Genomic DNA, 23,412 nt, shown 5'->3' on the forward strand with positions numbered 1-23,412 from the left:
CAAGCAGGTCAGATTTTACTATGACACATGCAATGGAGGCGATTCATTGTCCCCCAATGTATGTGTTCCAATGGATTACACATTGACAAAGTCCCTGCACCTCCAGCACCGCTGGATACGTCTAGAGGCTCCGGCCTCTCCTGCAGACAGAATTAGTTACCGGTCCTGCCCAGCCTGGCCGGGATATAGTGTAAAAGGGTCAAAATCGATAGTGGCTTGCTAGCAGTTTTCTGGTATAGAAACCCTGATAAAATGTCCCCCACTGTGTCCAAGCTAAATATGAAAAGGTCTTATTGCTTTACTGTATTTGCAGCCATCAGCGGACTTCAGACGCCAAAGAAACAGGCCATCAATATGGAGTTTTCAGCTTTAGAACAACACAGGTTAGTGTGTATGTAGCCTTAATGAGATTCAGTAACTGATAAATTAGCCAACACATTGCTGGCCATTTTTGATCAATTTTAGGGCCATTAAAGAAATGTGTTCCAATCATCAGGCCCCCATTTACAGGAGCTGAGTATGAATAGAGTATGTGGAGTATGTGTAAAGACCAGAACACTACAAATTAGGGGGGGGGGGGGGGAGGGTACATTCTGAGAGAGAATCAACACAAAAAAAAAAAAAAAAAAAAAAAAAAAAGTTTTAAAACGCTAGTCTTAAACCCCCACCTCCAGCCTCTTAGTAGTCTCCGTCAGGTCAGATTAGACCATGTCTGGCCTGGCGGTCCTGCCCATCACGACCAAGGTGGGGTGCGGGCCGGAAAACTCTGCAAATGGGTGGTAATGGGAAGATCTATGTGCCCATTTTCTGAAGGAAAGGCACAATAAATCTCCCCTAATGTCTTTAATAATTTCAACTGAAAAAAGTTTTTGCGTGACGCGACAGAAATTTAATGCAGCAAGGTATTTAGTAATGTACAGGGTTAATAGGATATCCACTTCTCTGTATTTTATTATCTGAATATTTTAACTACCATCAGTGAAGAATTACAATACAAAACGTGCACACATTTCTCTAGAAAACAGACTTCCTCATTCCTCAGCAGAATGGTAGACCAAAACCGGAAGGCATGTGCATGGCGATTGGGGGTAATGTGCACGCTAAGCAATTTTTCACAGCGACTGTAGGTTTCATCAGATTTAGTATACATGGAAGTTGTATGTATGTCATCGCTAGCAGAATTTCTCTAGTAAGCATTTATTCCCGTAATTTGGACACATTGCCTCACTTTCACATAAAACGTCTAGACCAGCGCTCTGCAATACAGCTCTCAGGAGGAAGCTACAACTCAACAAGTAGCCACAGGCACGGAGAAAGAGCGAGCCAAAAGTATGGGAAGACCACAACTAGAAGCATAGAAAAACCAAAAGATGGCTGCACTAAAATGCTAAGACTGCCAGGGAAACTGTAGAAACCAGTAAGAGGCCATGAAGTCTTTGCTGCTATCGATATTGTCCCGCTTAAGAACTAAGTATTATTGTTAACCTCCACCCATTGACAATATATAAAACAAACAAACAAAGAAAACAATCTGGTCCTTGGCAGTCCATGTGCTGTGCACCGTTACAAAAACTGAAGTCCTGTACTCACTAACTGATGGAGCGGCATGATTAACATGTGTCCAACCACACCAATACCATGGGAGCTTCAGTAAAGGATGTGACGATTCCCAGATAATGCAGACTGCATCTTAACATTGACAAGTATATGACAAGTATCTTTTGGATCCATCACCAGCATTATCAGCTGAAATTTTGGAAAACAGGTCATTGGGCTCAGATCCGCTCTTCCGTTAGCTCTTTATGCCCTTGTTTTTGTGAAGCTTTACACATTATAGAAATGAGCCTGAGGGGCTCTGGGTTCAAGAACAGCTATGGAGCCCAGAGCCTTTTTTTTTTTACAAAAACAAGGGCATAAGATAATAAAAGACGTGCGGGTCCTGGCAGAGGAGGCACAAAGCTGCATGCAAGTGTGCCCGATTTACAGTCCTTGAACCTGGTAGGGCCTTCACACAGCTGGTTTCAAACTCTACAACAGGATGGTATCCAATACAGTTTTTGCAGGTAGAGGGCTGCGGATATTCATCATAAAATTAGGTGATCAGCCAATAAATGCTTTCCTGTCTATCAATGGATCACTGCACCATCATGGGACAAGTATTGTACAGCTCTTGTATTGTACAGTTGAACAACAACATGTAAAATGTGCCTTTTTTGGATGCACATTCCCACCACATTTTATCCCTTTGTTGGAAGGATAGGTTGGTCAGATTCCCAATATGCCCTTACAACAGAGGGCTGGGTTCCTCCCTTGCCTCCTGAAAGTGGGAGGAGTGAACATTAGCAGCGAGAGCAAGGCGTCTCCCCCAATGATGTGTGACCGCCCCAATGACAGTTCTTACACAGAGTTACCTCATTGGGAACTTCCCATAGTGTTCACTGAGCGGAGGCCAGAGATGTATGCAATACCATTGCATCCATCCACCATAGCCCATGATGGCCTCCGCCGAGTATAAAATGTTACAGCAGCGGTATCAATTCTTGCCCCAACCAACTATGCAGAGTCGAAATGGATGCCTAAATCTGCCAGTTCAAGTCTAGTTTTCCTGGAATTTACCTTGAATATGTTCATTTGCAAGTGTAGCCTTTTTCTATATGATAAACTTTTAGTCTTAAAAGGGAAAAATTACATTTAGATAGAGATATATAGAGATATATATATATATATAATCCATGTTCAGCAAAACTATTTCTAAGATCAGATTTATTGCTGGGTTAAGTCTTATAGGTCAAGGGCTATAGGTTAAGTTCTGAAACCCACACCCCCTGTAGCCGATTCATGCTGGAGGATGCCACTTCTGAATGTCTGAGCAATTACCGTTGTGTAAAATCTGTAGCCGTTCCACTACATATACAGATAGTCTTAGGCTAGTTGCACAACTGTAGAAAACGCACCTTCAATATTATGAATGGAAGAGGAATCAATGCACACGGACATTATTTTAACTGACCGTTCGATTAAAATGAAAGGCATTTCCAAATCCGATCCAGTTTTCCGAGATTATTCATAAAGTATATTTTACAAGGATCAGTGAAAAACAAGTGCCAAACTGATGCAAATCATCTGAGAAAAACACTGTCCGTATTTCATGGCCGGGAGTCGGCTCATCCGTAGAATTTGTAGCCTCTAGCTCTCCAACAGTGTCCAGCCAGTGCCAGACCGGCTGCCTCGAAGAATCCACACATCACGAACACCAACATTCCCATGGTAAATCGCCACAAACATATTTATGGAACAACTCTGGAAGTCAAGTTTTAATCGGTTTTAAAAGGACATTAAAAAAAAAAATGTTCTGCCAACTTATTACCAAGTTAATACTAGACAAACTTGCAATTAAATGCAAAAATTTTTTTAAAAAATTACCCTTGTGGTACACTGCAGTGTAGCCCTCGCTCTGCCAGGTCTGAAGAAGGGCTTTTTACTTGTCAGAGAGGCCTCCTGTTATTACACGAAGCGCACTCTTCACACAAGGGCTTAACATTTAACAAGAGATAACGTCCCAGAAAACAGAAGCTAAACTTACCACAATTATGAAACAGACTCACTTGTTCTTTTTTAGGAAGGGAGGAGTAATGTTAAGTACAGATAAGAGCCGAGACAGAAGGGAAACAATGCCCATGACCTGGAGGGGGGGGGGGGGGGCATGTGGGTGGCAGCATGTGATAAGTAATTTATACCCACATGGATGTCATATCCACCCACGCTGTCAGTTTTATTGTGACACTTCAGGAAATAGTTTTATAAAAAACCTGTCAGAGTAAGATTGTCGCCTTTAAACACAACAACCTGGCAGACATTACCCCATTACTGTGGCTGCAGAAGAGTTGGGGGCTTTCTGGATGACGGTCTTCCAAGTCAACTTTGTGCAAACAATCTGGGACCCACCCGAGTCTACAGCCCCCCTAACAAGCTGTTGGCAGCATGTTGTAGAGGACAGCACAGCAAATTCATAAATACCCAACGTTATTTCCGTATTATCCAGTTTGAGAAATTCCCATTTTAATCCGTATGCTAATAACAGCTTATGAATAGGTTAGTCTCAAAAACTTTATGAACTAAAGACGCAGTGAACGTCTCTTCACATATATATTATATATCTCATGCTCTTAATATAGGATGTATCTCCCAATAAAATGTTTAGTGCGACCAGTCTGAGGCAGGCAACTCTGAAGAGAAAATTTGTACTTGATCCTCTAGGACAATGGTTATAGTATTACTCTTATCAGGACAGAAGAAGCTAAAGTGCCATCATTTAAGCCACCACCTTTGCCTCACTTATCAGTTCTCTGCTCTGATATCAGGGTTAATCATTAGCCGCCTTAATAAGACAAAAGGCTGCAAAAAGCACTAAAACTGCCACATCCTTCTACTGACCACTAGGACCTCCCATCATTCCTCTGGACTTCCCCATACACACCAATGCTCAACTATTTGCAGACGTAACAGCAAACTGACCATCTTAGAGTTGAACAAATGAATGGTTTACTTTTTTAGGTCGTTAAGATGTAAAAATATTGTCATTGACACAAGTGACCTCTGTGCAGGACCAGAAGCAACTTACAAAGGTTGGTCCATGATTCATAACCATGCACCCGCTGGATTCAAGGACCGACCACAGTACAGAGGACAAGACTGCGAGCATCATAGTGATATATCATGTAAGGAGTCATTTCTTCCCCACAAAATAGCCGATACAGAAAGGATGACGGGACTCCTTAAATCATATATCACTACACTACTCAGAATCCCGCTCAGGGTTTGTCCTTCAATCCAGCGAACAGATCACAGTCATGGACATCTTGTGTGTTAAGCAAGCGGCACTCTTCTGAAAGCTTAAGATTTTACAATCTAACCCAAAGCGCAGTTTGCTTAACCAAGAGACTGGCGCTTCTTGGTAATTCTTGCGCATCCCTCTCTTAGGAGTGTGACAGGCCTTTCATTCTTGGAATCGAAGAGCTTAACCTACTGGTATCCAATGCTTTATGTGGAGGAAAAAATAAAAACAACCAAAATGACACTATGTAAAAGAAAACTATTTGAGTAACTGATGACAAAACTCAGGCATGCTTAAAGATAGTTAAGGGTCTTCAGGTATGGTGTCGCTTGGATAACGTTTGTACGTCAAATGTGATGCTTAAAGAAAATCTACCATCAAAATCCAGCGTGATAAACCAGGGGCACTTACTCATAGATCCAGGCACTGTGACTAAAATATTTGTTATCCATAACCTCATTCCTTCTAAAAATCAACTTTTAAAATTATGCTAATGAGCCAGGAGAGGCTGTAGGCGTTTTATCCAAGCCTCTGTGTGTTACATATGCTGTTCCATTCTGAAGGAGCACAGACATACTGGTGTGCGCCCCCTTTGGGAGGATCTGCTCTTTTAGCTTTGTATGCCCTGGTTTTTACAGAAAAAAAAAAAAAACTTTTAATTATGCAAACACTATCAGCCTCTCAGGCTTATTTGCATAATTGTTAGTTTTCTTAAATGCAAGGGCATAATAATCTTTAAGAAAAGCAGATCCTGCCAGAAGATGTACACTCCAGCACCTAATTGTGCTTGCCTTTCAATCGTTGATCCGGATCCTCTAAAGGCCGTTGCACACATGCAAGGTTTTTTCACCAAAGTTGGCCAGTGGTTTTGGCCACCACACAGAATTTGGTGAAACAAATTATCCCTTTACAATGCAGTCTTGGTGCAATTGTGTAAAAGCACCTGAAATCAAAATTGTTCTTCTAATAGGTGTAGAGTGCAGGCAAGAAAGCATGTACCTCACATAATTTATTATTGTTTAGCAAAGAGGAAAACATAGTACGTACCTCTTCCAGCTCGAAAGATTCTTTATCTTGCTTCAAGAGACTGGATATGGAAGGGTTAGTCACACACAAATCCCTCTCTGGCGTTGATGTGGATGGATTTTTGTCGGGTAGGTAGTGTTCACAATCCTGATCAGTAGATACACTCAAATCCTTGTGAGTAGGGGAGTCCATAACACAAGTATCACATTCAGTAAGATTTGCGGGAGATTGTTCCTGCCCATTTGTGTTGGAGTTAGGTAAAGGCTCTAAAACACCATTTTCTTTTGGATGGGCAGATCCATCAAGACCGTTGGTGTCGGAGACTAAGGAATTAAGGACTAAAGGCACCTCCTCTTTAACTGTGGCAAGAGGTGGGGAAGTCTTTTTAAAAGGTTTCAGTACTTTCTGATCATTTTTGTTGGATTCATCATCATTACCATTTTGGTTTGGACCTTTGTCTTCTAGAGACTGAGCGGAATGGTTGGACTCTCCTAAGGACCGTGCCCCACATAAGTTAAGTTTAGATAGTGTCTCCATAAAACGAACTGCAGTCTGACTAGAAGACCGGGCGAGAGGTGCTGGTTTAGCTTCAACAGTAGTAGAAGTAGTTAAAGATTTAGAGCTGCCGATTTGTTGGAGTGGAGTTCCAGATACGTGAGAATATAAAGATGAAAAAGCATTCGCAACATCAGTGAGGACTTTAATCTGTCGGAATCGACCTGGTTGGAAAAAAAAAAAAGCAGATTAAAATATGGCAAGACATGAAGAAGATAAAAAAAAAAAACCCACACACAGCAAAAAAGTCTCTCCAAGTAGGAGGCCTTCGTTTGGAGGAACCAATGACCACAGAGGCATCAAAATAGCAGCAGCATACGTCTGGTAAATATTTTTTTCTTTCCCCTGTCTCATAGAACTAAAGCATTTTATTTTGTAGAAATCATCATTTAAAAATAGAGAACTTGCTCTGCCATAGTTTTTATTTTAGCCTAAGGCATTTAAAAGATACATCCACCATACTCAACACACAATTACACCATTTATTATCCAGCCTCTTACGAGTGACAACCACTCATTTTCCTCGACAGGGGATAAAAAAAAAAAAAAAAAAAAATCATAGCAAACTTTAACCTAGACAGACAATATCAGCTTCAGAAAAGAATCAACAAGATGTCCTGGAGGAAGTAATCTTTGAGGAGGTAATTTTAAGAAGTGAGGGAAAAAAAAAAAAAAAAAAAAAAAAAAAAACACACTACTTAGCACTAGTGCATAGGATATAGGATCCAGAGGAATTTTTTTTTTTTTTTTAAACTTAAAAAAGCCTTCAACTGTTTCATGAGAACTCTATTGTGTTCTTACTTTACCCGAGCCCCAGAGAACAGAATGAAATGCTCAGCATGAATAAGGAAATGCTTACTCAATTAACAAGAGACTGCGCTTTGGCACAGACTGCTGTAAAGTATTCTACTATACTCCAACCAGCGTGAGGCCGATGCCAAGAAGGCCTGGAATTTTAAGTTGTAACAATGGTCTATTCAACGATTAGAGGCATCATGTATGCCCGCACGCAGCACAGTAACTAAAGCTCTCGATAAACTCTCAGGTAAGCTTGCTAATTTAAAAGTATAAACGCCCCCCCCCCCCCCTCTTTAAAAAAAAATAAAAGTAAAAATATCCGTGCACGAACACACACTTACTTGTTAAGGCATAGTTTGGATTCTCCAACTCTAACCGTTGCATTTGCGCATTTAAAAACACTTTGATATCAATCCCATGGGCGAAAGAGGAATTGTTGAAAAAGCGGGACGGTATTTTCGAAGCAATGTCTGGCTCGTCCCTTCCAAACCCTAGGTTGTAGAGAATTTCTTCGGGATCTTCTTCATAAAGGTCTAACAGTTCTGATACGCTAGAGGAAGAGGGGACATTAAATAAAAAGTTAGAAAAAAACATTATCATATTAATTTTAATCCCTAACCAAGGGGGAGGTAGGGAGATTAGTTACAGCAAGTCATTGGTTTCCAGTCCTGCATTACACAGTGGACCTGTGTGATTTGAATGGACCCTGAACTGCTCCATTTCTCGTTTGTTGGTAATATAGTGAAATTTAATATTTAAGCCCCAAGAGCTAGTTTGGTCAAACAAACTCGCTATCTGCAAAATTATTGGACCGAACCATGCATATCCTCTCCGTTCAGTGGTTGTAGGTTTGGACGAGTAAATCCAGGAAGCCTATTGGAGTGACATTGTTTGACCGATGGGCAATGGCCTTCACTGCCAGGTTTCCCCACCAATTAAAGCAGGTGCTTGAGGAACACTTCTAACGAGTAGAAATGTTGTGCTTTACCAATGATCCACAAGCAACAGCCCAAATGTTTCACCTGTAGAAGAGTGGCGGAGACAAATTTGCTTCCATAAGGACACCCTCAATGTAGCTTACAAAGACAGATATGAAGAGTGAAGCTCACCTTGATACAGTTGCACTGCTTTTTCCAGATCCAGTGGAATTCATGCTTCTCCCTTTCTGGTGAAACTGGAGTCGTCGATCTTTTGCCAGCATGCCATTGCTTTAAAGCAGAAAGACATGAGCGTGAACAATCGTTAATGATATCAGTCTAGAACAGAAACATAAAATTGGGAGCTCCATGACATGTTACTTACATGGTGGGCTCCATCGGCAGGAACCTTTGATGGAGATGATTAGCTAGAAACAATAAGAGGAGGAGACGTCAGTCATGCTTTAGTTACTATGGAGACACGCAACTTGAATCTTTACTGGCAAGGGCTCAGAACGTGGAATACTTTCTAAGTGCCCAACCTGTCAGATATGCAGGTACATGCCACTTCTAAAATTCTTTTACAGAGCTTAAAAACAATTAGCAGCAGCTGCCTCATTCACAGGACGGGTCTTAAGTCTCCAATAGTCAGGTTTTGTTTCAGAAATAAATCCTGTAATTGATTTAACAAACACCAAATTCCTTTTATGGGATGATACACGGCATACACGCATTCATCTACTTCATTACACAGCGGATGACTTGTACGTGTCGTTACAAGTGCGCTTTCCACTGGCACTGCATAAGTTACTCACTCATGACAAATCTATATATGGAATTTTTTTTTTAATTTAAAAAGATATAATACAGTACCTATGTTAAGGTGTTATAAAATAGAATTTACAATGTAGCTTCAAAAATTTGAAATCCTCTTGGGAACACTCCAGTCAAAGTCAATTCATTGAATTATTCCTTGTGCAGGGTCTGAAGGGAGGAACAGGACTCTAGGTTCTAGAAAGTTTCTAGGGATGCAACTAAAAGGAGTCATGCTCCGCCCTTCACCAAGCATTCAATTACTGGTGGCCCCACACTTAAGGACACCTAACTTACAGACAGACCTCTCTGCCTACTGTGACCGGTGGTGAAGCTCTGCAGTCCTAGGCTGCAATGATAAGCTGTAAGGTGTCTAATAAAGCTTTATTGATAATCCTTGTTCCCTTAATACAAATTTTTGAAAATCCACTTATAAGGGGGCAAAAAATGGTTTGTCTGTAGATACAATTAGAAAATTTACTAGTTCCAACTTACATACAAAATTCATCTTAAGTACAAAACTAAACCACCCATCTTGTATGTAACCCAAGGACTGCCAGCAATTAGTTTTGACTAATATTCAACATCAAATATAACCAATACATTTATTACATAGAACAGTCAATGAGAATATGAAGCTCAAAACCCAAAAAGTACAATAGAGATCAGTCAAGAAGGTCCTAAAGCACAATAAGGAGGGTACACTACCCGCATCTAACTACATGATACAATGTGTCTAGGGACATGCAGCCCTTGACATTCACAAGAATGTTTTATAATCTTGACATTTCCTAGAAATGAAAATTCAGGGTAGAAACGGCCTTCAAAAAAACTCATGGTTTAATATTAGAGAGGAAGGGAAAAAAAAAAAAAAGTAGATAAGGTGCATTTACGTTTCTAGAGGAGAAACCACCCCATCGATGCTTATGTAACAAAACACTGACCCCTTTGTGGTGTCTTACCCAATCTGTGTGTGTACTTCTGCACGCCATGGGTCTAAACAAGAGGCAAACTCCAGATTTAAGACGACAAAAACCTTAAATCTTTGACACATACACCCAGAGGAGAGTAAATAGCACGGCACCGGCAAGGTTGCTAGGAAGTTAATTCTGAACACAAAAGGAAGAAATTGACAGATCTGGTTCTTGTGCTAATACACAAACTAAACAACAACCATTACAACACACTGAAAGCTCCACAAGACTTTCCTCCCAGCTCCACATGTAACTCCGCGCTAGACCGCAGCTTGCCACGACTTGCAGCAGGAGACAATCGTTCCTTCTGAGAAGTTGAAGTTGCTGCAGGTTTTCTAGGAGAACTTCTAAGCTACCAGACACTTGACTGTATTACGTCTTTATATACTTGCCATGTTATACTTCAATGCACTTGTGCAGGTTTACAAGGCAAAACCACTTCGACAAACGCTAATAATGTTGTGTATTTAGGATGAAGGGTGCTTGTGGCAATGCAGGTTATATGGCTAAAAGCTGTCAGTTTTATTTATTACTTGTACAGGTTTATGAGATCATAGACTATAGTGGATGTTATGCAATGAAGATCTCCAGAAATGGTGCTTCTGCAGCCGAGAGAACAGTACACCGCACTATTCCCAGATTACATAAGACTAAAATTAGTGAACACGAATAACATGTCCATACAGGAGGAGGTTAATTAACACTGCGCTGTCGTTTTCGGTACAAATGTAGTACAAGGATTATTCACATGCACATAAATCCTGCTACTTTAAAGGGTCGGTGCAACAAATTTTTGATGCACCGTGCCTGAGTGATGACCTCCCTACAAGCCATTTAGAGGATGACCAAGTAGCTGGGAGCAGGAGGGTCCATTATCCACATAGAAACATACAGGAAAACTGACTCAGTATGGAAAACTGAAACAGCTGCTATATAAAATTTCATATTACATCTAAAAAAAAAAAAAAAAAGTCAAAAAGTTTGAAAACCTTCTTTCGATAAATGCAACCCGCAGGAGTTTGGTGGTCTCCAAATACAATCCATAAACATTAATAAGAAGAAATCCAACAGTCAAATCTGGCATGGCCTTGCACATCCAATAGCCCCTGTAATGTACGGTACCAGCGAGGGGCACGTGTCCTATACTGACCTTCTGCTCCAAGGGACAAGTCATCTTCAAAACTGTTGCCATTCTTTAAAATCATTCCTAGGGGAGAAAAATGGAAAATGACCGCTCAGTCAGACGTGCCACATGTTTTTCTTGTTACCATATCAGATGCCTGCAGCGTACTGAAGGTCAGTGTTCAGCTAAACTAAGCACAGCTCAAACAAGACCAGAAGAAAAAAAAAAAAAACACACACACAAATGCTAACGCAACATGTTTCACTTCCGTATTGTCAAGTGAAAACTGAGAAGAAGAAAAAAAAAATGAAAATCTGAGAGCAGAGATACTTACTGTAAGTGTTAATTCTCACTGTACCACAGGTGCTTTTTACAAAGACATTCCCACCATTAAAGCTAGACTAAATCCAGAATTAGACTACATAGCGTTTAATGTATTTTTTGGCCATTTTTTCTTACGGGCAAGTCTACACTTGTACTAAATTTTGAAACACTCTCTCTTTAACAATAAGTCTGCTGGACATTTGATGGCTCGATGCTCTCCCTTTCAAAAAGCCACATATTTTAGAGTATATATTAAGAGTACATTCCAAAACTATATATTGAGTATTGCCAAAAATGTATTTGTGGTGTTTTGTTTTCTTGCATTTATTAGGTTTTCAAAAACACCTGAAGCAAATCATATTTTTGCAGTGCTGTGAGAAGGGAAATATTCAGAAGCACTTAACACCCCCCCCCCCCCAAAAAAAAAACAAAACAAAAACAAAAACAAAACTAAGTCCTGGTCTCAGGGATCACAGCCCTACATGAAATTGTGTCAAGGTTTTCATTATTTCCTTAGGTTTCTATTATGTATAACTGCTCACACACTGGCAGACAGGACAATGTTGGGAATGAAATTTTAAAAGTGAAATGTTATTCATCAGACAAAGATAATTTGGTGATAATTTAGGCTAGAAACAAGTTGCACTTCGGAAAGGTTAAAAAAAAATGCTTTAAAGATTGTGTTTGAAATGCATTTTATACCTGGAACGTGAGATAATTTACACCTGTTCTAGGGTAGAATGAGTCCAATGACACAATCCCACTGTAAGTTTGCATAAGATACAGAACAAATAGCGGCTATTAAGTTGATATATCTGTAAATAGAGAGCAAAAGGCAGAACGATCACTTACCCTTAGGAAAGCCTGGCGGGGTGCTCTGTTCATCTAAGGACGCTCCCAGTGGTGTTCTAGAAACCACAAGATTACTCAACTTAGTTTGTCTCGCTCCTGATAATTGTTTCATATCCTTCCTCTGTTACACAGTAAACACATGATAAAGGGTGGGAGGCCTATCATCTTTTCGCAGAGAACCAGAACTATGGAACACCAAAAATTACACTCCTATCGGGGGGAGTTAAACCAGGCTACTTGTTTTCATCCCTTCTGGTGTATGACCCATCCTTAGAATTGGTTATCGAACTATAATCGGCGAAGGTCTGTACACCCACCCCATCCGCTGCACAAGCCTGTGACATCATACTCATTGGTCACATGGCTGGTCCATAGATAACAAATATAAGAAGATTACCACAGTCACAGCCTGCATCTATGAGCGCGTTTATCATGCTAGATTTCCTTTATGTGAACAGGGCATGTATATTGAGATTCTCAGAAACTCAGTGTAAAAGTAAGACTAGACAATGTTATACCACGCCAGATTCATCAGTGTTTATGTAGGATGATAAACCTATTCCCATATGTAGGACCCCACAGATCACTAGAACATGCATGTCCGAGCTGCCCCATTCATTTCTAGGGAGCTGACGGAGATTGCCAGCAACCTCCATCAAAAACATAGAGATGAATGGGGCAGCCCAGCCGTGTACACCTGGTTGCTCTGCTCATATCTGTGGAAGAGACAAGGGCTCTGACTGGGGTATCCCTCATGCTAGTGATCTGTGGGGGTCTCATCAGCAAAACCTCCACTAATTAGCAAGTTAGGCACTTTCCACAGGGTGGGACCGAACTCGCTGCGTGGGAAAAGCCCTTTAAGGCTATGAAGTCTATGAAGTCTATCCACTTACAAATTGGATACATTTATACCCGAAAATGGTGTTGCATTTCAACTTAAAATCAATCATATAATTCATAAACAGGCCCAACTTGGTAATTTTTTTTTCCCCTTTTACTTCATTGTGAGTGAATGCATTCCCACGTAGTTAGGACAAGTGAAGGCCTACCAGACACCCTGAGGGCAAGTAACAATAAGAAGCCGGGTTCATCATCCTACACTATCATATGACGACACCTACAAACAATACCACCATCCTCCCTGGAACACAAGGAGATTTGAATATTTCTGACGGCGTTAAACACCCGTTTTTCAATTGTAAGAATAAAGTAGCACATGGATTTTAATTGGCCACTTATCTACTTATTTAGTTTCGGAGGAAATTACATTATTGCACAATAAATTTGAGAAATCCTTCTCCAAAATTGACAGTAAGCGATATTTGATCTCTGTAGAATACAGAATGGTGTCATGTGATACACATTTTTCGGTCCATTCTAATGTAGATTTTGCGACTGAAAACATACAAAAGTAGAAAAGTGTAGTTTAGAAATTTGAGACTCTTGGGCTCATTTGCATACAGCCCTTCATCCTGCCGGTAGATGCCATTCAACATTCACATTGGCAGTGGGTCACTGAAATACCAATAGAGAATGGGGTGGTGACGCAAATATGGAAGTCTCAAAAAAAAAAAAAAAAATCCAAACCAGTGGTATTTTTGGTTAGAGGGGACAGTAGAGGACTAAGGGCAGTTCCACCCTGTCATGGGCAGTCCATGAAGCTCACACTGCTGGGGACCATACTTCATGCATCATAATGGTATAAGATGCAAACAGTCCCTGCTTCCCCAAAGAATTGCAGTGTCAGCAGTGCTGTTCAGCGGGGAAGCAGGGACTTACCATCATGTAAAATGAACAGGCAAGAAACCGTTTCCCCCAAAAGTATGGTTGGTCTGTAAAATCTCATGGAACCTGGCATAGAATTCATCGAGGTGCATGATCCGGCACCTGAAATACCAATTGACCAGAAGTTTCTAGTATTCCCCCCCTAAAAATCTTCCCCAACAAATAGCTAATTTCCTACGTACTCCCCCATCTACGAATGTACTTCTACAGGTGTTGTGGCGACCCGACCCACCTGCATATTTGCTCCTGACTTTTGGACTTGGCTCTGCGGCTTGTCTAAGATTTATGCAGTTAAACTCCTTGCAAATTGGAGCAGATTTATCAAATCTTTCTTATGGCAAAGTTAGGTTGTAATTCACTCCAGAAAACGGTCTTGCACCATAGAGCTTTAGACACCATTATGACTATTAATAAAAAACAGATGCAGCCTTGTGGGTCATGGCTTCCCAGAAAAAAAAAAAAGGGAGTGCGACAAAAATTATGCAATAGGACCTGCTCCGATAATGTAGGAGCATAGAAATACATGGAGACGTACAGCAGCTAGCACACGTCCACACAATGTGCATGAGCCCTTGAAGGAACGAGTAGACTGTTGTAGACCGTCTCGCCCAACATTAAACTAGGTTTTAAAAAGTTTGCCCTATTATGTTTTACCTGGTGGTGAGTTTTGTGGAAAGCTTATACAGTTTACTCATGAAACAAGTTGAGCCCTATCCACAGGATAGGGTCTAACTTGCTGATCTGTTCTGCTCAATTCATCTCTGTGGAGTTAATGGATATCGGGGCTTTGCAATCTTTGTCAGCTCCATAGAGATGAATGGAGCAGAACGGACATGCACGGCCGTCTCTTCCGCTTATCTCTGGTGGCAACAAGGGATCGGACAGAGGTACTTCAAACCCTCCGTTCCCGTGATCTATGGGAGTCTCAGCACTCAACAAAGCCCCAAGCAGAAATTTCCCAATACCGGGGCAAAAAGCTAATTGCCGTTACTTTCCTGTGCTCACACGCAACTAGTGATCGGAGCAGGCAGATTGTGGAGATTGGAGAGATCAGGCTTCAGCTAGCTCAGTCTGACCACAACAATTATCTGTCTCATGGTCAGGTGATAACCCGGCTCTCGTCTACACATACGTCTCACTGATCGTATACCAGTATTTCCACTATTACTCGCTATTAAGGGGACGTTGCCCTGCAGGAAGTAACTGAGGCCGGCCGGTGGTGTAATCCAGCCACAAGCAGCAAGTCATAGCTGCCAGCACAGGATTATACTTCATAAATAAGTACCCAGCTAGATGTTATTCTTGTAATTTAGCCACACCGCTCTACTACTGAATATGTTGTACCAGTCCATTTTTTTTAAAGAAAGACTCAAATACTTTCTAACAGCTCTACACTGAAACTTACATAACCATTACACTAAATGGTCAGGTAGGTATTAAGGGGGAAAAAAACTCAACCTAACAAAGCTCCGGTAGAGGCAGACAAATTAGAAACTGCACAACTATAGTACATTTTTGTACTGTCTTCCTACTGGCTAGAGAACTAGCGATCCATGGAAATTTGGCTCCTAAAATCCAGTCATCGGTCATCAATAATATTCATTGATCTTATCTCTATATAGTGCATGCATACTCTGCAGTGCTGTACACAGCTCTGATCATAAAGGGGCTTACAATCCAGTGTCAATTAGCTATACAAAAGGTCTTTGTGGTTAATCTATACACGAACACGGATTGCCAAAAAAAAAAAACTGTGGAGAAAGAGGGAGGCCAATAAAATTACTTTAGAGTACAAATTTTGCTGCACACTTTAGAAATAAATAAATGGTGCTGTGGAAAGGGTCCCAAATCCTTTAATATAACGTAACTATTGAATAGAGTCTAATTTATTTGATTTTATTACAGTAAGTACCACAAACTATTCAGTAACGTTTCGGTCATTTACTGGCCTTACTTTGACATCATTTGCAGAAAAGCAAAGCCAAAATGCTGCACATAGCAAAGTGTGGGGCAGGCTATAGTCACCACGTGGAGCGCCACACACTGCTATGTGCACTTTAGCTGTGCTTTTCAGCAAATGGTGTCTGAAGGTGGTCAGTAAATTACCAAAAAGTTACCAGTTTGCGGTATTTTCTACAATACTAAACATTTATCAATTGTGACTGAAATCAATAATTACTGTAACCATTACCGTCAGTATAACCCTACGCACAGTATACGAGACAACAAGCTGTCAGTGAGCATCTGGAATGCCTGGACTCCCACCTTCCCCAAAGACCAGCAGAGCGGGAACCCCATTCTTACCAGCTTATGGAGGAGTGGCAGGTTATGCATATGTCCTCCTGCTCCATTGAACTCTATGGAGTTGCTGATTCTCAAAACATCAAAAACTATTGAATGGAGCGGCAGGATGCTTGCTCGACCTACCACTCGCCCCTTTATAGAGTATTGGGACATCTGTTCTCGTGATAGGGGGTAGTAGTCCCACCAGACGATCATCAGTTAATTATACATCATCTGGTGGACCGGGGATAACATGAAAACTTGTTACGCCCCCTTAACTTAAGCTTAACGCCATTTATTTTTACCTGTCAGCAGCAGGTTAGAGTATGACAACCACCGACAAACAATAAGAAGAGCAGTCAGGAGTTGAAGAAGAGTTGGAAATATAAAGAGAAGAAAGAAGAAACGCTGGAAGAAGAAGAGAAAAGAAAGGAGGGTTTGTTCACAGTTTTTATTCCCCAAAGCAAAAAGAAGAAAGGACTTAAATAATCCTTACCTGCAGTCTTTTAACCATATTGCAATCTTCTCATTAGGTATATTAGCTGCAAATGAAAAACAAAAACACTTAATAAAATACATCCAAAGTACAAAAAGCATAGGCCATGCGCCATTCATTATAAGCATTATACAACCATGGCCAGTGGTTAGAGAGCAGAGAAGTGGCTGCCAGGCTTTGCTCTACATTCACTTATATCTACCCTCAACTCTATAATATTTTACTAATAAGGTCTTGGAATGTCAACATATCCGTCCACTGATCACGGTTATACTAAAAAAAAAAAATCTATGGAAATGAGAAAACGGTGCTAGAGGTGCTAAGAGGCAGAATACATCACAATGCAGAAGATAGGGAGCATTGGGATTAGTCGTTCTGTCAACAGAATTTGCAAAAATGTTGCACGTCGTATGCAAACTGCACAGATATTTGCAAATTGACAACACAATGCAAAGTAAACCTCACATTGAAACATACGGCAACATCGCACAATGTGATTTTATTAAAGCAAAATCTACTGAAAACAACAAAAAAAAAAAACCCACAACAGTAGTTTATAATATGTGTTGTGTAATGTAAAGCCTCTGTGGATGTGCACACGGCAGGTACATGCGTTCATCTCCGCCACCTTTATATAAGATTTCTGAATCTGAAGAATTGTGTTCCTGCAGGCCAGGGTATATAGGCACTTCACCTGATTACAGTACAAATGAGAAAAATATTTCTGCAGATTAAAGATTGAGAGAAAGAAGAGAAGAAATCCTAGTGAGCTGATAAACCAGTATAACAGGAACCTGTATAAGAAGCAATGGCCAGATTTTGTCTAATAGGACCCAATACCAGCACATGCTCCCCTGCACAGATAACGTCCTATTCGCTGATGTAGTTCTTCTATTCCAAAACATCTCAATTGGCTGACAAGTACCAGGAGTCTGTTGCCGGTACCTTCACAATGCTATTACACAGTATGGACACATTTCAACCCTCAGTGTTTCAGGCTCTCCCAGCGCATTTTGAAAAACGATTCAATTGCGATAATGGAAACAATGGGGCACATTTACGAAGGCCCTTGGCCAGTTTTTTGTCCGACTTTGCACGTTCTTTCTAGTGCAAATTGTGTGCAAAGGTATTTAAGAGGTGTCCTAGACACTTTTGGGTCACAACAGTCACTATTTTGTGGCAAGGTAATAGGCATCATGCCATACAAATTAGGGGGCATTCTGGAGGTCAGTCTAACCGTGCACCAGATGTATCGTGCAAAGTCAGGCAAAATTGTGTCGCAATTGTTTGTAACTGTCGGCCCAGTGCAGGGAAGCGCCAGATTCATGATTTCTGGCGCACCGAGCATTATACACATACACCGACTTCTAGTACAGTTTGCACTAGTCTTCGTAAATGTGCCCCAATGTTTGTAAACAATCCAAAACACGTGGTGCCCCTACCCTTTACTACCGAAATGCATTTCAGAACTCAATTCAACCAGAATGTATGAATGTGGCCTTACTGGACTGGAAATAGGTGCAGGACTCATGGAACCAATCAAGACAATGGGGGAGATTTAGGATAGGTTTTAGAACAGTTTGATATCCAAACCAGGAGTGGAGTGAAAACACAGCAGGAACAGGACTCGCCTATTGTGATCCACACTAAAAACAATGCATCTGAAAAACAATGTGTGCAAATGATGAAAACTTGCCCCTGCAATGCTGCCAGATGAGGCTGGAGCCTCCCGATGCATCCGGCCCCCAGGAAGTGCTGGCAAGGAATTCCGCCATTAACCAGAAGGAATGCACAGGAACGGGAAAGGAGCTCCAATAACGTCTCCCCCCCCCCCTCCTCACGCCAGAAAACTGGCGTACAAGCCCTGATAAACATCCCCCAATAAACTTATCTTGTGGAGAGATGTTAAATATGCACCCTGGGGAAAACCACCTTTGGAGGTTTCTTTGGGTTTATTACATCGTATAATTAGAGTAAAGTCACTGCTTTTCAAGCGTTTTATGATGCAAAAAAATAAAATCTGAAAAATGCAGAGGCATGCAACCACAGCAACCTGCATGCAAACAGACCACCAGTAATGCGAGCCGCCACGATGGTTTGGAGGGGCGAACAAAGCCAGATATAAGAAGCCCCTGCAGCTGGCTCTCAATTTGTTCAATCTAAATTCACTTCTGCTATGCCACGGAGCAGCACTCATTTTTACAAATGTATCTTCACATGTTAAGGACCTAATCCTAGGTGTCAAGTAGGTTTATCTCCCCTTTGAGCAGAGCATACATTTTTCACACCAAGATACAGAACAAACCTGCACCACCTCCTCCTCATCTTGTAACATTAACGTTCGAGGCGAGATATAAACCAGTAAAATCCCTGGATAACATTTATTATGTACAATCTGTACATTATGTTATATCCCATGGAATGCGCCTGCTCTATCCACAACACACAACTAAGGCATTCCTAAATAACACAAAGATACACTGTACACAGAGGTAGACAATATGGTGCCACATACGTCACCCTGTGCCCTCTATACTATGCCCTATGAAGCAGGTTGTAGGAACTTCTCCAAACTACAAAGATACAAGGTCACATTCCTATGTTGATTATGAAACATTCTTGTAATATATTAGATACATTTCTCCTGTAGAATTGTTTATTGTATTTTCAGCCAAAGCAAGAAGTGGATGCAGGTTGATAGATTTTCTATATTCTTTGGAATCCTAAATGGATTTGACTCGAACATTGAAGTGCATCCAAATGTTCAGTGTTGCAGTTTTTGAAGCGAAAAGCCGATATGGATCAAAATGGGAGAGAAGATATCATTGAGAGAAGCTGCTCTTCCTCTTTTTTCACTCCACTCCTGGTTTGGACATTGAAAACTGCATCGGAAAAACTGAGGGTGCAGTCACACGTCACTTCTAACGCACGCGCTTAAGAATGCATTGCAACAGCTGAAGAGAGGTTTTCTTAATTAAACAGCAGTTAACATTTGCATTTACAAAACGCTAATGTTAATGCTTATGTTAACATGCATAAATAGTGCATTAAGGCTGCATTTTGTAAACGCAAATGTTAACAGTTGTCTAATTAGGCAAATCTCTCTCCGTTAGACGCAACATGTGACTGCACCCTGAACGTCTGAACGCAACCTCAAGCGCTTATAAGGTTTGTAACTTTTTATGCAGGTGTTCTTTGTTAAAGTAGGAAGCCGTTAATGCAATTGGTTGCAATCAGGAATAGGATAAAAAAAAAAAAAAAAAACACACCTGGTAGTACCGTAATCAATAATTTGTCTTGGGTGTATAAATGCAAGATTAGTGGCCTATAGCACAGTCTACCAAGTGCATATAAGTGCACATCTGAATTACCAGAATTAAACCAGAAGAACTAATACATCTCTAATCTTATCCTTTCAAAATGTTGTGGCAATATCCCACCACATACTGTTGGTTTCACTCCATCAACATCGCTTCTTCCCAATCACACCATGACCACTGTTGTGTTACACTCCACTACAATCTCTCTCTTACCTGCCGTCATCATCTCTGCTTCTCCTTTCCACCGATGAGAGCTCTCCAAAAAGTATCAGATAGTCCCCCACCTTCTAAACAGAACCTGAAAACCCATGTGTTTATGATTACCTACAACACGCACTAACTGCGCAACTCTGCTCCCTCACCTTGTGTCTCCATCTACCCTCCCATATACATTGTGAGCCCCCACGGGCAGAGTCCTCCCACTTGTTACTGATCCCTGTAGTTTTTGTATGTGCTTTTGCTTGTGTTAATGTATGTGAACCCCTTATTGATAGTACAGCAGCATGGAATGAATGAAGCTCTATAAATAAAGTGTTCCTATGACAATCATCATAATATTCTCGGCTGCAATGGGAGACTGAAAATTAATTTGAGTCCAGATAAGGTAGGAGACATCAGTGTAGTCGAGAAGTCCTATGTATAGTCTATGGACACAAAAGTTGGTGTCAGGTAGTGGACACTTGACGTCCATAATGTTCATTATGATTATTTTATTTCTGTAAATAATATTTGCAGCGTTATACTTGTGAGTGATAAATTCCGCTCCAAAGTCATATGCAAATGAGCAGAGAAGAGTCACATGGGTCACATTTAAAGGCTGCAGGAGGAGCGCCCCTTCAGCTTTAAAGTACCTAGAAAAATGCTTGTTTGTGCCATCTTAAAGATAAGAATCTCCTCTTTCAGATGGCAGAGGGCTACAGATCAGTTAAAGACACAGCTGGAAATGCAAGCTGCAGATAAAGATCCAGTTCCCACCTATGACTAACGGTCTCTCGAGTTCTGCAGCTCACAGAACCACCACAAGTAATGCATTCTGAAACATGAAATTCTTATCTTTAATATGACACCAAAAGCATTAGTTCTTCCTGCAGCCTGTAAACCTGGCTCATCTCAAGCAAATATGACTCTTCTCTGTTCATTTTCACATGACATTGGATATTTTCTTTTTTACAGGTAAACAAGCAAGACTTCACACAAGGGAAATTCTAAAAAGGACATTTCAAACACAACCAGTGGCAATAAGTTATTGGCATCACCTTGGGCACACTCCCTCAATACCATAATTAGAGGTCTCCATCAGACCAGCGGACCTATACAAGCTTTTAAAATCCAGATAAGTACACGCTGTGCCGATCTCAGGACATTATTATTCTCAAAACAGCAAATTCAACAATGAAACCAAGTCAAGGGAAAAAAAAAAAAAAAAAAAAAAAAAAAAAAACAGCAGCCCGTTCAGAGCCAACATAAACAGTGTCCAAAACGTGATTGGATTAATGATTGGGTCAGTCAAGAGACTCAAACCCATAGACATCAGCCAGGGATACAGGACACAAATAGAACAGGAGGGTATGAAGGTCAGGCGTACCACAGGTAGATGCTACAGACACTTTGTATTGTGAGAGAGATAAGTGCATCTACACCGAGCCCAAACAATGCAGTATAAACTATAAGTAAACACGATCAAGAAGTTAATGCCATTGTGTCATCTACATAGGACCATGAAGATGTGATGTAACAAGCTGATCATGGTATGAAAGAGTTTACACACCATAGACAGCACGAGTCATCAGACACAATAGTTATGTTGTATATTTTAGGTTAACACTAATATTTATATATCCTAAAGTATAATATTTACAAGTTATACATAATACTGTTTTACAGTTTCCCACAAATATCAGCCCTTTACTTTGGTTGGGGAAAATAAGCTGTAAGAATAAGATTACTGGGACCCTTGGAGATTGTAAAATGGGGGTGTACACAATCCCTATGTGAGATATCCACTATAGCGGCCATTAGTGGCATTACTTGCAGTTGAAGGTCCCTGTGCAAGGTCTGTGCCAGGCCCCTGACTATAATGTATGGTTTATATGGGAAAGTGACATCTTATGGACCCCATAATCCTCTTGTCACTGCACCCCCGCAAATTACACTCCTGGCTGCCAGACATCCATCAGTCTCCATTCACATATCAGTTTATCTCCAGCATGTTATCTACGATATCAGGGATAACATACTGACCCTCCATTCTCTATATGCCCTTTCAAATGTCTGCTAGAAAAAAAAAAAAAAAAAAATATTGGAGCATGCATTACATTTTCACCTTTCAGACTCAAAAATATCAATCAATATCAAATACAAGTCAATGGACTAGCAAAATAAACATTTTTGCAAACCATCTTTTTTTTTTAGCAATTCAAGAAAGTTTTTCCAATGAGTGCTGAGAAACCCAATTAGAATAAAAAAGGATGTTTATATGGTGCTGGCAGAAAGTCTTAACTCTAAGATGAGATTGAGTGTTAAATATTATATCTTCTATTAAATAAAAGATGGTTGTAACAACCCTTTATAATATAAAGAAGGCACTTCAAAAACATACTCCAGGACCAGGCGTTTCACACCCATCTGTTTGCGCTTTATCATCCTAGAAACTGATGCATGGAGAAAGCAGACACCAACGTGGACGCGTCTGTGTGAATGAGCCCCTATAGAAATGAATAAAGTCATCATACACACACAGCACAGGTGACATAGAGACCTCCGATATGATGATCTCTGGGGGTCTTAGATGTCATCACCAGCATGTGACCACCTATCATGAAGGTAAGTACTAGTCCAGAGCTGTATGTCCATAATATGCTGAAGCTTAGCTACAAATACACGTGGAGACATAGATCAGAGGGAAACAAAACATAAAACTAAGGGAAACTGTCCCAGAACTTAGATGTAGGACCTGTGCATGGCACAGCATGACGGGCACAGCACCCTGGCACTACAGAATGAGGAAGTCACGGAGGACTCAAGTGTGAACAGAGTCGTAAAGTTAGTAGAAGAAGTGACTGACCCGAGCTGTCCCCCAGCTGCAGCTTCCCCTGCACAGCCCGGGCTTCCGCTGAGACATCCTCTGCCTCCGATGCCTGCCAGGAATCTCTGCTCTTCGCCCAGGCCTTCCTCTTCTCGGTGACCATCGCCCTGCTCTGAGCCTCCTCCAGGGCGGCTTCATCCATGGCGAGCGCCGGTGTGTCAGCCGCCCCTCAGCTAAACCTGCAGAGGCAAAGCCAAAACATGACCTCCCGCTCCAGTCCCGGGCGG

At 41.0% G+C, this 23,412-nt stretch overlaps 1 protein-coding gene across 2 annotated transcripts in view; it reads right to left on the bottom strand.

The window, feature by feature from the left end:
• Positions 1–23,412, bottom strand: part of ITPRID2 (ITPR interacting domain containing 2) — a 44,629-nt gene that overhangs the window by 20,968 nt on the left and 249 nt on the right. For both annotated transcript variants that reach the window (XM_072121579.1, XM_072121577.1), the window contains exons 2-9: positions 23,165–23,364; positions 16,781–16,826; positions 12,217–12,272; positions 11,068–11,124; positions 8,516–8,558; positions 8,323–8,421; positions 7,555–7,763; positions 5,882–6,579 (exon numbers count right to left, since the gene is read on the bottom strand). In XM_072121579.1, the coding sequence (XP_071977680.1) occupies positions 5,882–6,579; positions 7,555–7,763; positions 8,323–8,421; positions 8,516–8,558; positions 11,068–11,124; positions 12,217–12,272; positions 16,781–16,826; positions 23,165–23,327 (1,371 nt within the window). In that variant the 5' untranslated portion in view covers positions 23,328–23,364. The remainder of the gene's footprint in view (positions 1–5,881; positions 6,580–7,554; positions 7,764–8,322; positions 8,422–8,515; positions 8,559–11,067; positions 11,125–12,216; positions 12,273–16,780; positions 16,827–23,164; positions 23,365–23,412) is intronic.

Source organism: Engystomops pustulosus, chromosome 8, assembly GCF_040894005.1.
Source record: "Engystomops pustulosus chromosome 8, aEngPut4.maternal, whole genome shotgun sequence".
NCBI classification, from domain to species: Eukaryota; Metazoa; Chordata; class Amphibia; order Anura; family Leptodactylidae; genus Engystomops; species Engystomops pustulosus.